Here is an 11,190-nt window from a genome sequence, read left to right as displayed (position 1 = left end):
TTCCCGGCATTCCCTATGAGCGGCGGCTGCTCATCATGGCGGACCCCAGGGACAAGGCGCTGCAGGATTACCGCAAGAAGCTGCTGGAGCACAAGGAGATCGACGGCCGCCTCAAGGAGTGTGAGCGCGGGCACGGCGGGCCGTGAAGGGATGGCGGGTGGGCGTCTGTGAGCGCCCCGAGGAGCCCCGAGAGGGAGCGCGGCGGCCGCGGCGCTGCCCGCGCTTCGTCATGGGCCTGGCCGGGCCCGGGGGCGGCCGGGGCTGGGCGCGCTATCGGCGCCGCCGCTGGGTCCCGGTACCCCTTGGGAGGGCTCCGGAGGGTCACGGAGTCATTTCGGTTTGGAAAGATCTGTGGGATCAGCGACACCAGCCTGTGGCTGTCACCTCCTTGTCAATGGAGCAGAGCACTGAGTGCCACGTCCAGTCTCGTTCCTTGGGCACCTGCAGGAATGGAGACTCCGCTGTCTTCCTCGGCAGCCTTTCCCCAGTGACTGACCATCCTTTCCGGGAAGAAATTTTCCCTAATATCTGTTGTATTACACTGAATAGACGCGGACTCTTGCAAATATCCAATTTATACTTATCCTGAAACAGCTTGTGGCTGTTTCCCCTTGTCCTGTCCCTGTTCCCTGGAGCAGAGCCCCATTCCCCTGGCTGTCCCCTCCTGGCAGGAGCTGTGCAGAGCCACAAGGGCCCCTGAGCCTCCTTTGCTCCAGGCTGAGCCCCTGCCCAGCTCCTCAGGGATTCTGCAGCCCCTGCCCAGCTCCTCAGGGATTCTGCAGCCCCTGCCCAGCTCCTCAGGGATTCTGCAGCCCCTGCCCAGCTCCTCAGGGATTCTGCAGCCCCTGCCCAGCTCCCTCAGGGATTCTGCAGCCCCTGCCCAGCTCCTCAGGGATTCTGCAGCCCCTGCCCAGCTCCCTCAGGGATTCTGCAGCCCCTGCCCAGCTCCCTCAGCCTCTCCTGGTGCTCCAAACCCTTCCCCATCTCCATTCCCTTCTCTACATTATTTCAGTGGTCCTTACTGGTTTCCCAGTCTCACTCTACCTGTAGCTTTGCTGTTGGAAAAGGTCTGGTCCTGTGCTCTTGTGGGGTTGAAGGTGACCAAAATCCTGTGTTTCTTTCCTCTTCTAGTAAGGGAACAGCTGAAAGAACTCACCAAGCAGTATGAAAAGTCAGAAAATGATCTCAAGGCCTTGCAGAGTGTTGGGCAGGTACGTGAGGGAAACGAGCCGGTGCTGCCTGTTGATATAACCCTTAGATCCATTTTTATTTAGCATCAGAAAAGTGGGAACAGTGCATGTAAAACAAGCAGGAACTGATGGGTTGGGGATGGTTACAGGGTGTCTGAGTCCTGCAGTGTTAATTTCCCTGGAGGCTGAGGCTGTATTTCCTCTTTTACAGATTGTTGGTGAGGTTCTTAAACAGCTGACAGAGGAGAAGTGTGAGTACACTGAATTCTTATATTCTCTGAGATTGTGAAAATCATGGAGCCATGGGATGGTTTGGACCTAAAGACCATTCATTCCAACGTCCCACTATCCCAGGCTGCTCCAAGTCCTGTCCAGCCTGGCATGGAACACTTCAGGGATGGGGCAGCCACAAAATAATAATCTTTTAAAGTTTAAATCTTGTTAAAGTTATGGAGAAGTAAAGAATTAAAGTGTTGGTGATCAGATGCAAAAAGCATTCTGATCAATTCAGATTCACAGCTCAGAGGGTAAATTGAGTAAATTTGGGTTTTTTCTCCAATTTTCTTTCTCCAGTCATTGTGAAGGCTACAAATGGACCAAGATACGTGGTTGGCTGTCGCCGTCAGGTAATTGATCTCTGTGAATATTCATTTAAAATTTGCTTTTCTGTGGGATATTAACATTGCTTTTCGTCCACTGGGTCCTTAGTGGAGTGGTTTCTTTTCTTCTTTAATGTGCACACCACTATTTTACCCTGGTACCTGCTCCCCTCTCCCTTTGTAGTGGTAGCAGTGTAACTTCCTGGTGGAGACAGAATAACCCACAGCATTCCCAGGACCTTGCATGTGTTTTGTGATTTTTATTGAGTCAAAACTCTGTCCTTTTGCCTGATTTTGGACTCTTTGAAAATTAATTATTATGAAAACTGATTGTGTAATTTAACAGTTGCTGTGCTGTGATTGTTGTTGTCATGCTGCTGAGTTTTAGATTTAATGTTATTTTACCATATATCTTAATCATGGAATAGTTTGGGTTGGAAGAGACCAAAGTTGATCCCATCCCACCCCTGCCATGGCAGGAACACCTTCCACCATCCCAGGGTGCTCCCAGCCCCATCCAGCCTGGCCTTGGGCACTGCCAGGGATCCAGGAGCACCCACAGCTGCTCTGGGCACCTGTGCCAGGACCTGCCACCTTCATAGCCAAGAATTCCTTCCCAAAATCCCATCTAAACCTACTCTTTGTCTGCCTAAAGCCATTATCTTTATCCATATTTTTATTTTTTTCCTTCTTTCTGGAGAGAAACTGATGTTCATTGCAGAATTTTGGGACATAAGTAAAATTAATTCCACTCTGGGGCATGTGAGGTAATCTTGATGTTCTGTGTTGAAACAGAGCTGAATCCTAAGGGATTGGTTGTCCTTGGATGAACCAGCACTTGGGAGTTTATTCCTCACTAAAAACACTCTTTTATCTTAAAAGATCCTTGATTTGCTACCAGAGGCTCAAAAAAAACCCCAAACAACCAAACAAAAAACCCTTGATTGTTTTCAAAATGTCAAAATATCAAAGACAAACAGTTTCTCCTGGACTAGAAGGACGAGTTTTTGATCAAAGCCCTCCTGGCTGAGCTGCTGCTGCTCAGGAGGGAGGAGAGCAAAATCACTTCCCTATCTCAAGTGCATTAGTGAGAAGGTCAAGTGGTTTCTCTTTGTTTTCTTCTCACTGCAAAATAACTTCAGTCTCTTGGGCAGAGTTGAATCTGAGAGAATTCCAAGCTGTGATGAAGTTCTTTGGATAAGGAAGCTGGAGAGAGGCCTTAGTTGTGACTCCAGTTAGGGAGGGGGACAGCTTGATCCTAAATCCTTCCAGAGGGTCAAGGACCCTCATGGCAAGGGACTTTATAAATTATATATATTTCCCAGCAGGGACAATGGGAAACTTCCAGCAGTCCTGGAAAAAAGTTGTCAAAATCCTCTTTTAATTCCAGCAAAATTGAGTAGGAATATGTTTTAAAATCCCATAAAATGGAATAAGCAGACAAAAACTGCTGAGGCAGGAGAGGAGGCATCCAAGGTGAAAGATAATAATTGAACAGCTGACTTCAAAGAGGGGAAGTAGTGACACAGGAAAATGTTGAACTTTTTGTGGGGGTTGTTTAGTTATTCTGAACCAGCTGTTCCTGTGTGGAGCAGAGGGCACGATTAGATCCCACAGGTTGACAGCAGTAAAATTAAAAATTAATGATGGACTAGAAAACAGTCTTTGTTTTAAAAGAGGTGCAGGTAAGTTAGTGACTGCTTGGTGTGTCACTGTGGCCTTGTTTTTTCTTGTGTGTGGTGGAGCAAGGAGTGCAAACTGCAGTGAAGATTTTGGCTAAAATCAGGGATTGTGTTGGAGTGGAGTTCTAACAGAATTCCTTTTTTTGGGACTAGCTTGACAAGAGTAAGCTGAAGCCAGGGACAAGAGTTGCTCTGGACATGACCACTCTGACTATTATGAGGTAAGATTCTGCTCTTCTTGTCAAACATTACACAAATACTTGAACAATCACTTCTGCAATATTTTGTAAACATTTTCTGCAAAGCAATGCTTAAGTAAGGATAGTTATTTTGAGGGAAGACTTGTGTGTCTGCTTTATATGATTTAAAAAGAAATTGGTTGGTTTTTAGAAAACAATTACAGTATTTTCAGCCATGTTTTAAGCTGTGTTTTAAAACTTCAAAAGGTTTGCTGGGTTTGGGTTTTTTTTAGCATGTGAGGTGGGAAGAGAAGAAATAATGTCCATATTGCTGTACAATTCATGGGAATAACTTTATGAATGTATAAATGTGTCTGCACCATACGGATATCTCCTCTGAACTCTTGTGTTCCAGATACCTGCCCAGGGAGGTGGATCCCCTGGTGTACAACATGTCTCACGAGGACCCAGGAGATGTTTCCTACTCGGAGATCGGAGGCCTGTCGGAGCAAATCCGAGAGTTACGGGAGGTACCCAGTGCCCCAAACCCCCATCAGATCCTGGCCATGCTCTCAGTGAAGCTCTGCAGGGCAAAACCACCTTGGGGCTGTTCAAGGATCCTCTCAGATCAGTGCTTTTCGTGTTTCATTGCAAGTGCTTGGGTTACAATGAAGATGATCCTTTAGAGAGGAGGGTTTAAAGGATCCAGGACCATTTAGGCTGTGGGAGTGCCTTGAAGCAGGGCCAGCAAAGCAGACTGGAATTTTGCTCAAAAACTACCAGGATTGATCTAGGGAATGGAGTTAGGACAGTAAGGATGTCATTTGGGCAAAGAGCATTGAGAGGAAGCAGCGCTTGCAGAGCCAAGGCAAGGGAGTGGATTGATCCATAGGGATCTCTCATTTTTTTATTAAACTGTTTCTCACACGAAAATGCTGCCAATAAATAATGCAGATAGGTAAGAAACAGGCTGGCATGTGCATCATTAACTGTTTTGTACCTCAGAGGCTCAGGTTGCTGTGTGTCCCTTCACAGGTCATTGAACTGCCACTGACAAACCCAGAATTGTTCCAGCGTGTGGGAATTATCCCTCCCAAAGGCTGCCTGCTCTACGGCCCCCCTGGTGAGTCCCTGCAAAGGGCAGCAGGTGTTTGCTTGTTTGCAGGCTGTGGCAAGAGCCCTCTTTGTTTCTCCTTCTTTCCCTTTATATTTTTTCCTTTCCTTTTTTCTTTTTCATTTTTCTATTTTCTTCTCTTTTTCCTCTTTCTTTTTTTTCTTTTTTCCTTTCCTCTCTTCTCTCTCTCCTCTCTCTCTTCTCTCTCTCCTCTCTTTCTCTTCTCTCTCTCATCTCTTGTTTTTCCTTTCCCTTTTTTCTTTCCCCTTTTTTCTTTTTTTTCGTTTTCCTTTCAATTTTTTCTTTTCCTTTCTCCTTTTTTCTCTCTTCCTTTCCCTTTTTTCCCCTTTCCCTTTTTTCCCCTGTCCCCCCTCCTTTCCCTTTTTCTTCCCTTTCCCTTTTTTCCCCCTTTCCCTTTTTCTTCCCTTCCCTTTTCCCCCCTTTCCCTTTCCTCCCCCGCTTTCCCTTCCCCCCCCTTTCCCTTTTTTCCCTTTCCCTTTTTCCCCCTTTCCCTTTTCCCCCCCTTTCCCTTTTTCCCTCCTTTCCCTTTTTTCTCCCCTTTTCTCTTTATTCTTCTTTCCCCTTTTCTCCCCCTTTCCCTTTTTCCCCCCCTTTCCTTTTTTTCCCCTTTCCTTTTTTTTCCTTTCCTTTTTTCCCCTTTCCCTTTTCCCCACCTTTCCCTTTTTCCCCATTTTTCCCCCCTTTTCCCTTTATTCCTCTTTCCCTTTTTTTCCCCTTTTCCTGTTTTCCCCTTTCCCTTTTCCCCCCCCTTTCCCTTTTTCCCCCTTTCCCTTTTCCCCCTTTCCCTTTTCTCCCCTTTCCCTTTCTTTTCCCTTTCCCTTTTTTTCCCCTTTCCCTTTTTCCCCCCTTTCTCTTTTCCCCCTTTTCCCTTTTCCCCCTTTCCCTTTTTTCCCCTTTCCCTTTTTTCCCTCCTCCCTAAGTCACTGGCAGGCATTGTTGAGTCAGTAATTAAACAGCTTCAATCTCTTGTCTATCCAGGCACAGGAAAAACCCTTTTGGCCAGAGCAGTTGCCAGCCAGCTGGATTGCAACTTCCTCAAGGTGTGTAGTGGCTCTGCCCCCACCCCCTTGGGCTCTGTTTGCTCTTCATCCTCCTCATCCTCCTGTGTCCTTCCAAGGTGGTGTCCAGTTCCATAGTGGACAAATACATCGGCGAGAGCGCTCGGCTGATCCGAGAGATGTTCAATTATGCCAGAGATCACCAGCCCTGCATCATTTTCATGGATGAGATCGATGCTATTGGTAAGGCTCCTGGCCTGGGGGGTGGCTGGGCTCTCCTTTCAAGGCTGGAGTCAGCTGTAAAGCAAATTCCCCCCGTTTAAAAGGCAAAAATCAAGCAGCAGAACTGATGGGTTTGGTGTGCTGCAGGTGGGCGCCGCTTTTCCGAGGGCACATCAGCTGATAGAGAAATTCAGAGGACTCTGATGGAGGTGAGTGTCAATTCCTGACTGTGGCTGCACAGCCACATTAAATAACAGCACAGGTGGGAATTGTTCCCTGGGATCTGGCTTTGCAGAGCCTTTTCTAGGTTAGTAAACTAGAAGTGAACTAAGTGCTGCTTTTACAAAAGGCAGCTGCACATCCTGGTAACTCAGCCATAAGTGGAGACTAATTGATCTTTCTAAATTGCAGAAATTATTTGGGATATTTTCTTTTGCTTACTGCTGCTCCCTGCATGTTTGAAGGTTTGCAGAACCCCCCTTTCTGTCTCTTTTAGTCTGTAACATTTTTGAGCTGTTGCAGTTGGATTTTCAAAGCTAGGAGGAGCACTTGTATTTCTTTGTTTCTGTATTCATTGCTTTGATAAACTGGGTTGTGTGAAGAGAATATTAAAACCACTGGTGACAATTAGAAATTCTGAAGCTAATGGGAACCTTCCTTAGCCTGTGTTTGCAAACAGTTTGCCTGGTTCAAAAGAATGTGTCTGCCTTCCATAGAGAATTAAATCACTGTGATCAAAGAGCAAGTGCTTTGAGTGTTCACAATGAAATGCCTTCCTGTGTGTGGATTAGTATTCCAGAGGCTGTTCTTCAAGTCTAATTGGAATGTCCTGGCCTTGGTGCACTACAATCCAAATGTGTCAGGCAGCCATTGGCTCCTTCAGTCCTTGCAGCATTTTCTTTGCCTCATTGTTTTAGTCAAGTGTTTCACGTTTTGCTCAATGTCCTTTTCTGTGGGCAAAGCATTTTCAATGTCTCTTCAGCTCTTCATTGCTTGGGATGGAATATTCAGAGAGCTCAAGGCCTTGTAGGATTCTTTTTTTACTTCAGAGCTTTTCATCTTGGTGAAGAATACTTAGGCAGGGAAAAAAATCAGACTGGGAAGATTTGGGGTTGTTTAAAACCAGAATTCTGTTCCCTGTTAGTTGTTGAATCAGATGGATGGATTTGACACTCTGCACAGAGTTAAAATGATCATGGCTACCAACAGACCTGACACCCTGGACCCTGCCCTGCTGCGGCCCGGAAGGCTGGACAGGAAAATCCGTGAGTTTGTGTTCCCAGGGGCTGCAGGGAGGATGGAACCCCTGGGAGTTGGGGGGTTCTGCTTTGACTGAAGCTCTGATTCTTTCTAGATATCGACCTACCAAATGAACAAGCCAGATTAGATATTTTGAAGATTCATGCAGGTCCTATCACTAAACATGGTGAGATAGGTGAGTACAAGTTCCCTGGGTGTCATTGCTGCTGCTGCTGTAGGGATGGGAAGAGGGTGAGTTGTTACAGTGATTCTGATTGTATTCCCACCTTTACACTGCCCACACAACTTCCCCTCTTGGAATTCTGCTTGGTTTAGTTTTTAAATGCATCCTGATTAAACTGTTGTTAAGTCTTTGAAAAGGAAAAACTGATTATAAACCCTTGAGCCCAGCTGGAAACTGGAAAAGCAACAAGGTTCTCATCAGGGAGTTTCCTGTTTCTAATGGAATGGCTTAGTGCAAGTAAAGAGTGTTTTCATTCACCCTCAATGAAATAAATATTGCTAATGAAGGAGTCTGAAAGCAGCAATCTTTAAAAGTCAGGGAGAAACCTTGGAGTTTGGAGGTAGCATAAGCAAAACTTGTCTGGTAGTGGTGTGAGCATTCTCTCAGGAGTGTAAGGGGAGAATAATGGGATAAAATGGGGAGGGTTTATTTAAGGACTGTGTCACTCTGAACTGCCCAGAGTGCTGCTTTCACAGTGATTGCTCCAGCTCTCCTGAGGACCTGGGGCTGGGCTCTGCCTTTAAAGCAGGGCTGGCTGCCTGGGAGTGCAGCTCTCCTGAGGAGCTGGGGCTGGGCTCTGCCTTTAAAGCAGGGCTGGCTGCCTGGGAGTGCAGCTCTCCTGAGGAGCTGGGGCTGGGCTCTGCCTTTAGAGCAGCTCTGGCTGCCTGGGAGTGCAGCTCTCCTGAGGAGCTGGGGCTGGGCTCTGCCTTTAGAGCAGCTCTGGCTGCCTGGGAGTGCAGCTCTCCTGAGGAGCTGGGGCTGGGCTCTGCCTTTAAAGCAGCTCTGGCTGCCTGGAGTGCAGCAGGGCCACCCTCAGCCCCTGTGTGCTGACAGCAGCGATTCTGCAGCCCCTGGAGCTGATCCCAGGCACCATCTGGCTGCAGCAACAGCTGCAGCTCAGGGACAGCAGCAGGGAGCTGGGGGAGGGCCAGGCCTGGCCACTGCTTTTCTTAGCAGCACTGCTGCCTTAAAGCTGCACGTGGCTGCAGGCTCAGGAGAGAAGGAGTTCCAGAGCAAATCATGAGCCTGAGGTGAAGTTCTTGGAGAGAAACTTCTTAAAAAGCATGGAGTGACAGCACGAGGGGGAATGGCTTCCCATGCCAGAGGGCAGGGAGAGATGGGATAGTGGGATGAAACTCTTCCCTGTGAGGACAGGGAGGCCCTGGCTCAGTTTTCCCAGAGAAGCTGTGGCTGCCCCTGCATCCCTGGAAGTGTTCCTGGCCAGGCTGGATGAGGCTTGGAGAAAGTGAAAGCTGCCCCTGGCCATGGCAGGGGTCGAAAGGAGATTGTCTTGAAGGTCTCTTCCAGCCCAAACCATTGTGGGATTCTGGAATGTTCTCCTTCATCCTGTTCTCATGCCTTTGGCACTGCAGTGGGATCATTCCTTCTGCCATTCAGCAAGCTGAGGTGTCAGGTCCTTGCTGAGTTCCTGCATATAATGTGGAAAGACTGTGATGTTCAGCTTTGATACTGCAAAAGGAAGGCCTGAATTTAGCAGCAGGGTGAGATGGAAATTGGATTAAAATCCAAAGAGAAGGATTTGCTCAGGTTCCAGCATGAGATTCTCCTGCTTCAACCCTGGTGTCTGCTGAAAACCCTAAAGTCACAAACCTTGCACTGTTCAGCCTTGTTCATTCCCTTCACTTACGTTTTTTAACTTTCCAATTATGAAAATAAATTTTTTATTTGACATTATACTACATGGAATTAAAATACAGCTGAAGAATTACTCCTCTTTAGGAGCTTTAGGATTCTTGAGATAAAAACATTCAATTCAAATGTTTTGAATTTTATACAGAAGGGAAACTGAAAAGTTTTCCAGGGAGTTAATAATTGTAATAAGCAGCCTTGCAAAAATCAGAACTTGCTGGAGGCTCAGCAGTGGTTTAGAAATTGATTTTCTCTGAATTATAACCATGGCCACTCTCTTAGTAAATATATGTGCATAAAACATCAGGCTTAATATATTAAGACACTAAGTGCCTTTAGTAGATGGAGTGTTGGCAGTGGGAAGGGACTGAGTTATGACCACTTGGAGAGAAGCTTTCTGGGCTTTTACAGCATTTCAATGATAAGAACATTGCCTTGATGGAGCTTTTGCACTTCATGTTGATTCAGTAACCACAAGTTGGTAACTTTGGGATTTAATTATATAACATGAGCTTTTGGCTGCCACACATCCCTGTTTTAATGGAAGGGCTGATACAGCTGCTGATTCCAGTTAATTTATCAGCCCAGTGGGCAGCTCTGTTTGCACTGAAACCCAAGTTTGGTGGCTGGATGTGTGTTTTATTGGCATCCCTAGGGGCAGGGTGATTTATTCCTGACGGGTGCTGCTGTTTTGTGCACAGATTATGAAGCAATCGTGAAGCTTTCGGACGGCTTCAACGGAGCAGACTTGAGAAACGTCTGTACTGAAGCAGGTAATTCCTTAACTCTTCATTTGGATCTGCTAAATCTTGGATCATGCTCAATCTTGGAGCTGTTCCCCTGTGGATTAAACCCAGCAGCTCAGAAATGTTCTGCTGGAACATTTCACTTGAGCTGATCTAAGCCAGCCACTTGTTGGCTGATCTTGATGTGTCCCACTGTCTCATTAGAACCAGATACATTACAGAAACAGGGATTGAACCAATTTTCCTCCTTTTTGGAGAGAATTCTGGGCTCTTGGTACCCATGTGCCTGCAGAGCTGATGTTATTTTATGCTTTTTGTGCATTTGGGGTTTGCCTGCACGGGCAAGCTGAGAAAACGCACACTCAGAGTTTAAACAAGTTTTCTTTTTACCACTCCTTTAGTTCAGAAAGGTGAATTCCCTCCTCTTCCCAATATCCACAGCATGGGAAGGTCATGTAGATAGTGTAACCTGGATCAGTTTTCATTTGAATTTGAGTGAAACTTCATGTTGTGTCTCCTCACACTGTTCAATCCTCCTCCCAGGGATGTTTGCGATCCGTGCTGATCATGACTTCGTAGTTCAGGAAGATTTCATGAAAGCTGTCAGGAAAGTGGCTGATTCCAAGAAGCTGGAGTCCAAGCTTGACTACAAACCTGTGTAAATTAACCATAGAATTTGTGATTTGATTGTACACATCCTACTGGGTTAATGCATAAAAAAAAAAAGGAGAGAAATAATGTACCTCTTGATTATCATTGTAAGGTGTTTGTGTAGCATGTAGCTAGTAATTTTGGGAATGCTAGTTGCAAGTTGGCTACAGGAGTGTGTTTTCTGTACAATTCTGAAATGCAATGTTCATTACAGCCCAGGCTCAGTAAAAATGTGTGGAGATGTGTTGTTCTCTTAGCAATTATGGTGGGAATTTATAAACGTGCCTGAAGGGATTCACAAACAGAAGAAAGTCAGTTCATTTCTTGACTTTTTGTATATCAGTAAATCTCCTTTCCCCAAACAGTTTATGAATAAAACCTGTTTAAATCTGTTTATCCTGGTGGATTTTGTGTGTAGCTCTCACAGAGAGGTGAATTTTGTGTCTTCTGAGTGGGAGGAGCAACTTTTGTCTGGTGTAAGGATTGGAGTCCTGTGCCTGCTATACCAGAGGCAGCCTAAACCTGGGAGAGAGAAGGGACTGGTGGGGTCTGGACAAAAATCCTTTCCATGAAGGAAATTTCCCTAATATTCAATCTAAACCTCCTCTGGCCCAGCCTGAGCTGTTCTCTCTCCTCCTGTCCCTGTCCCGTCCTG

At 46.3% G+C, this 11,190-nt stretch overlaps 1 protein-coding gene across 1 annotated transcript; it reads left to right on the top strand.

The window, feature by feature from the left end:
- The first annotated feature begins 6 nt into the window (after nucleotides 1-6).
- On the top strand, nucleotides 7-10,927 carry PSMC6 (proteasome 26S subunit, ATPase 6). Its single transcript, XM_054286894.1, has 14 exons — nucleotides 7-120; nucleotides 1,132-1,211; nucleotides 1,402-1,441; nucleotides 1,764-1,816; nucleotides 3,625-3,692; nucleotides 4,066-4,180; nucleotides 4,686-4,773; nucleotides 5,764-5,825; nucleotides 5,903-6,026; nucleotides 6,153-6,214; nucleotides 7,150-7,270; nucleotides 7,360-7,440; nucleotides 9,840-9,911; nucleotides 10,428-10,927. Exons 1-14 carry the CDS (start codon nucleotides 36-38, stop codon nucleotides 10,544-10,546), a joined length of 1,170 nt encoding a protein of 389 aa, XP_054142869.1. The 5' UTR covers nucleotides 7-35; the 3' UTR covers nucleotides 10,547-10,927.
- Nucleotides 10,928-11,190: the final 263 nt, after the last annotated feature.

The sequence above is a fragment of the Melozone crissalis genome, unplaced genomic scaffold (genome assembly GCF_028551555.1).
Source record: "Melozone crissalis strain CALT ecotype California unplaced genomic scaffold, PUWL_Pcris_2 ptg000056l_1, whole genome shotgun sequence".
Taxonomy (NCBI): Eukaryota; Metazoa; Chordata; class Aves; order Passeriformes; family Passerellidae; genus Melozone; species Melozone crissalis.
The sequence above is the reverse complement of the archived record's forward strand: the minus strand, read 5'-3'. Positions and strand labels throughout refer to the sequence as shown.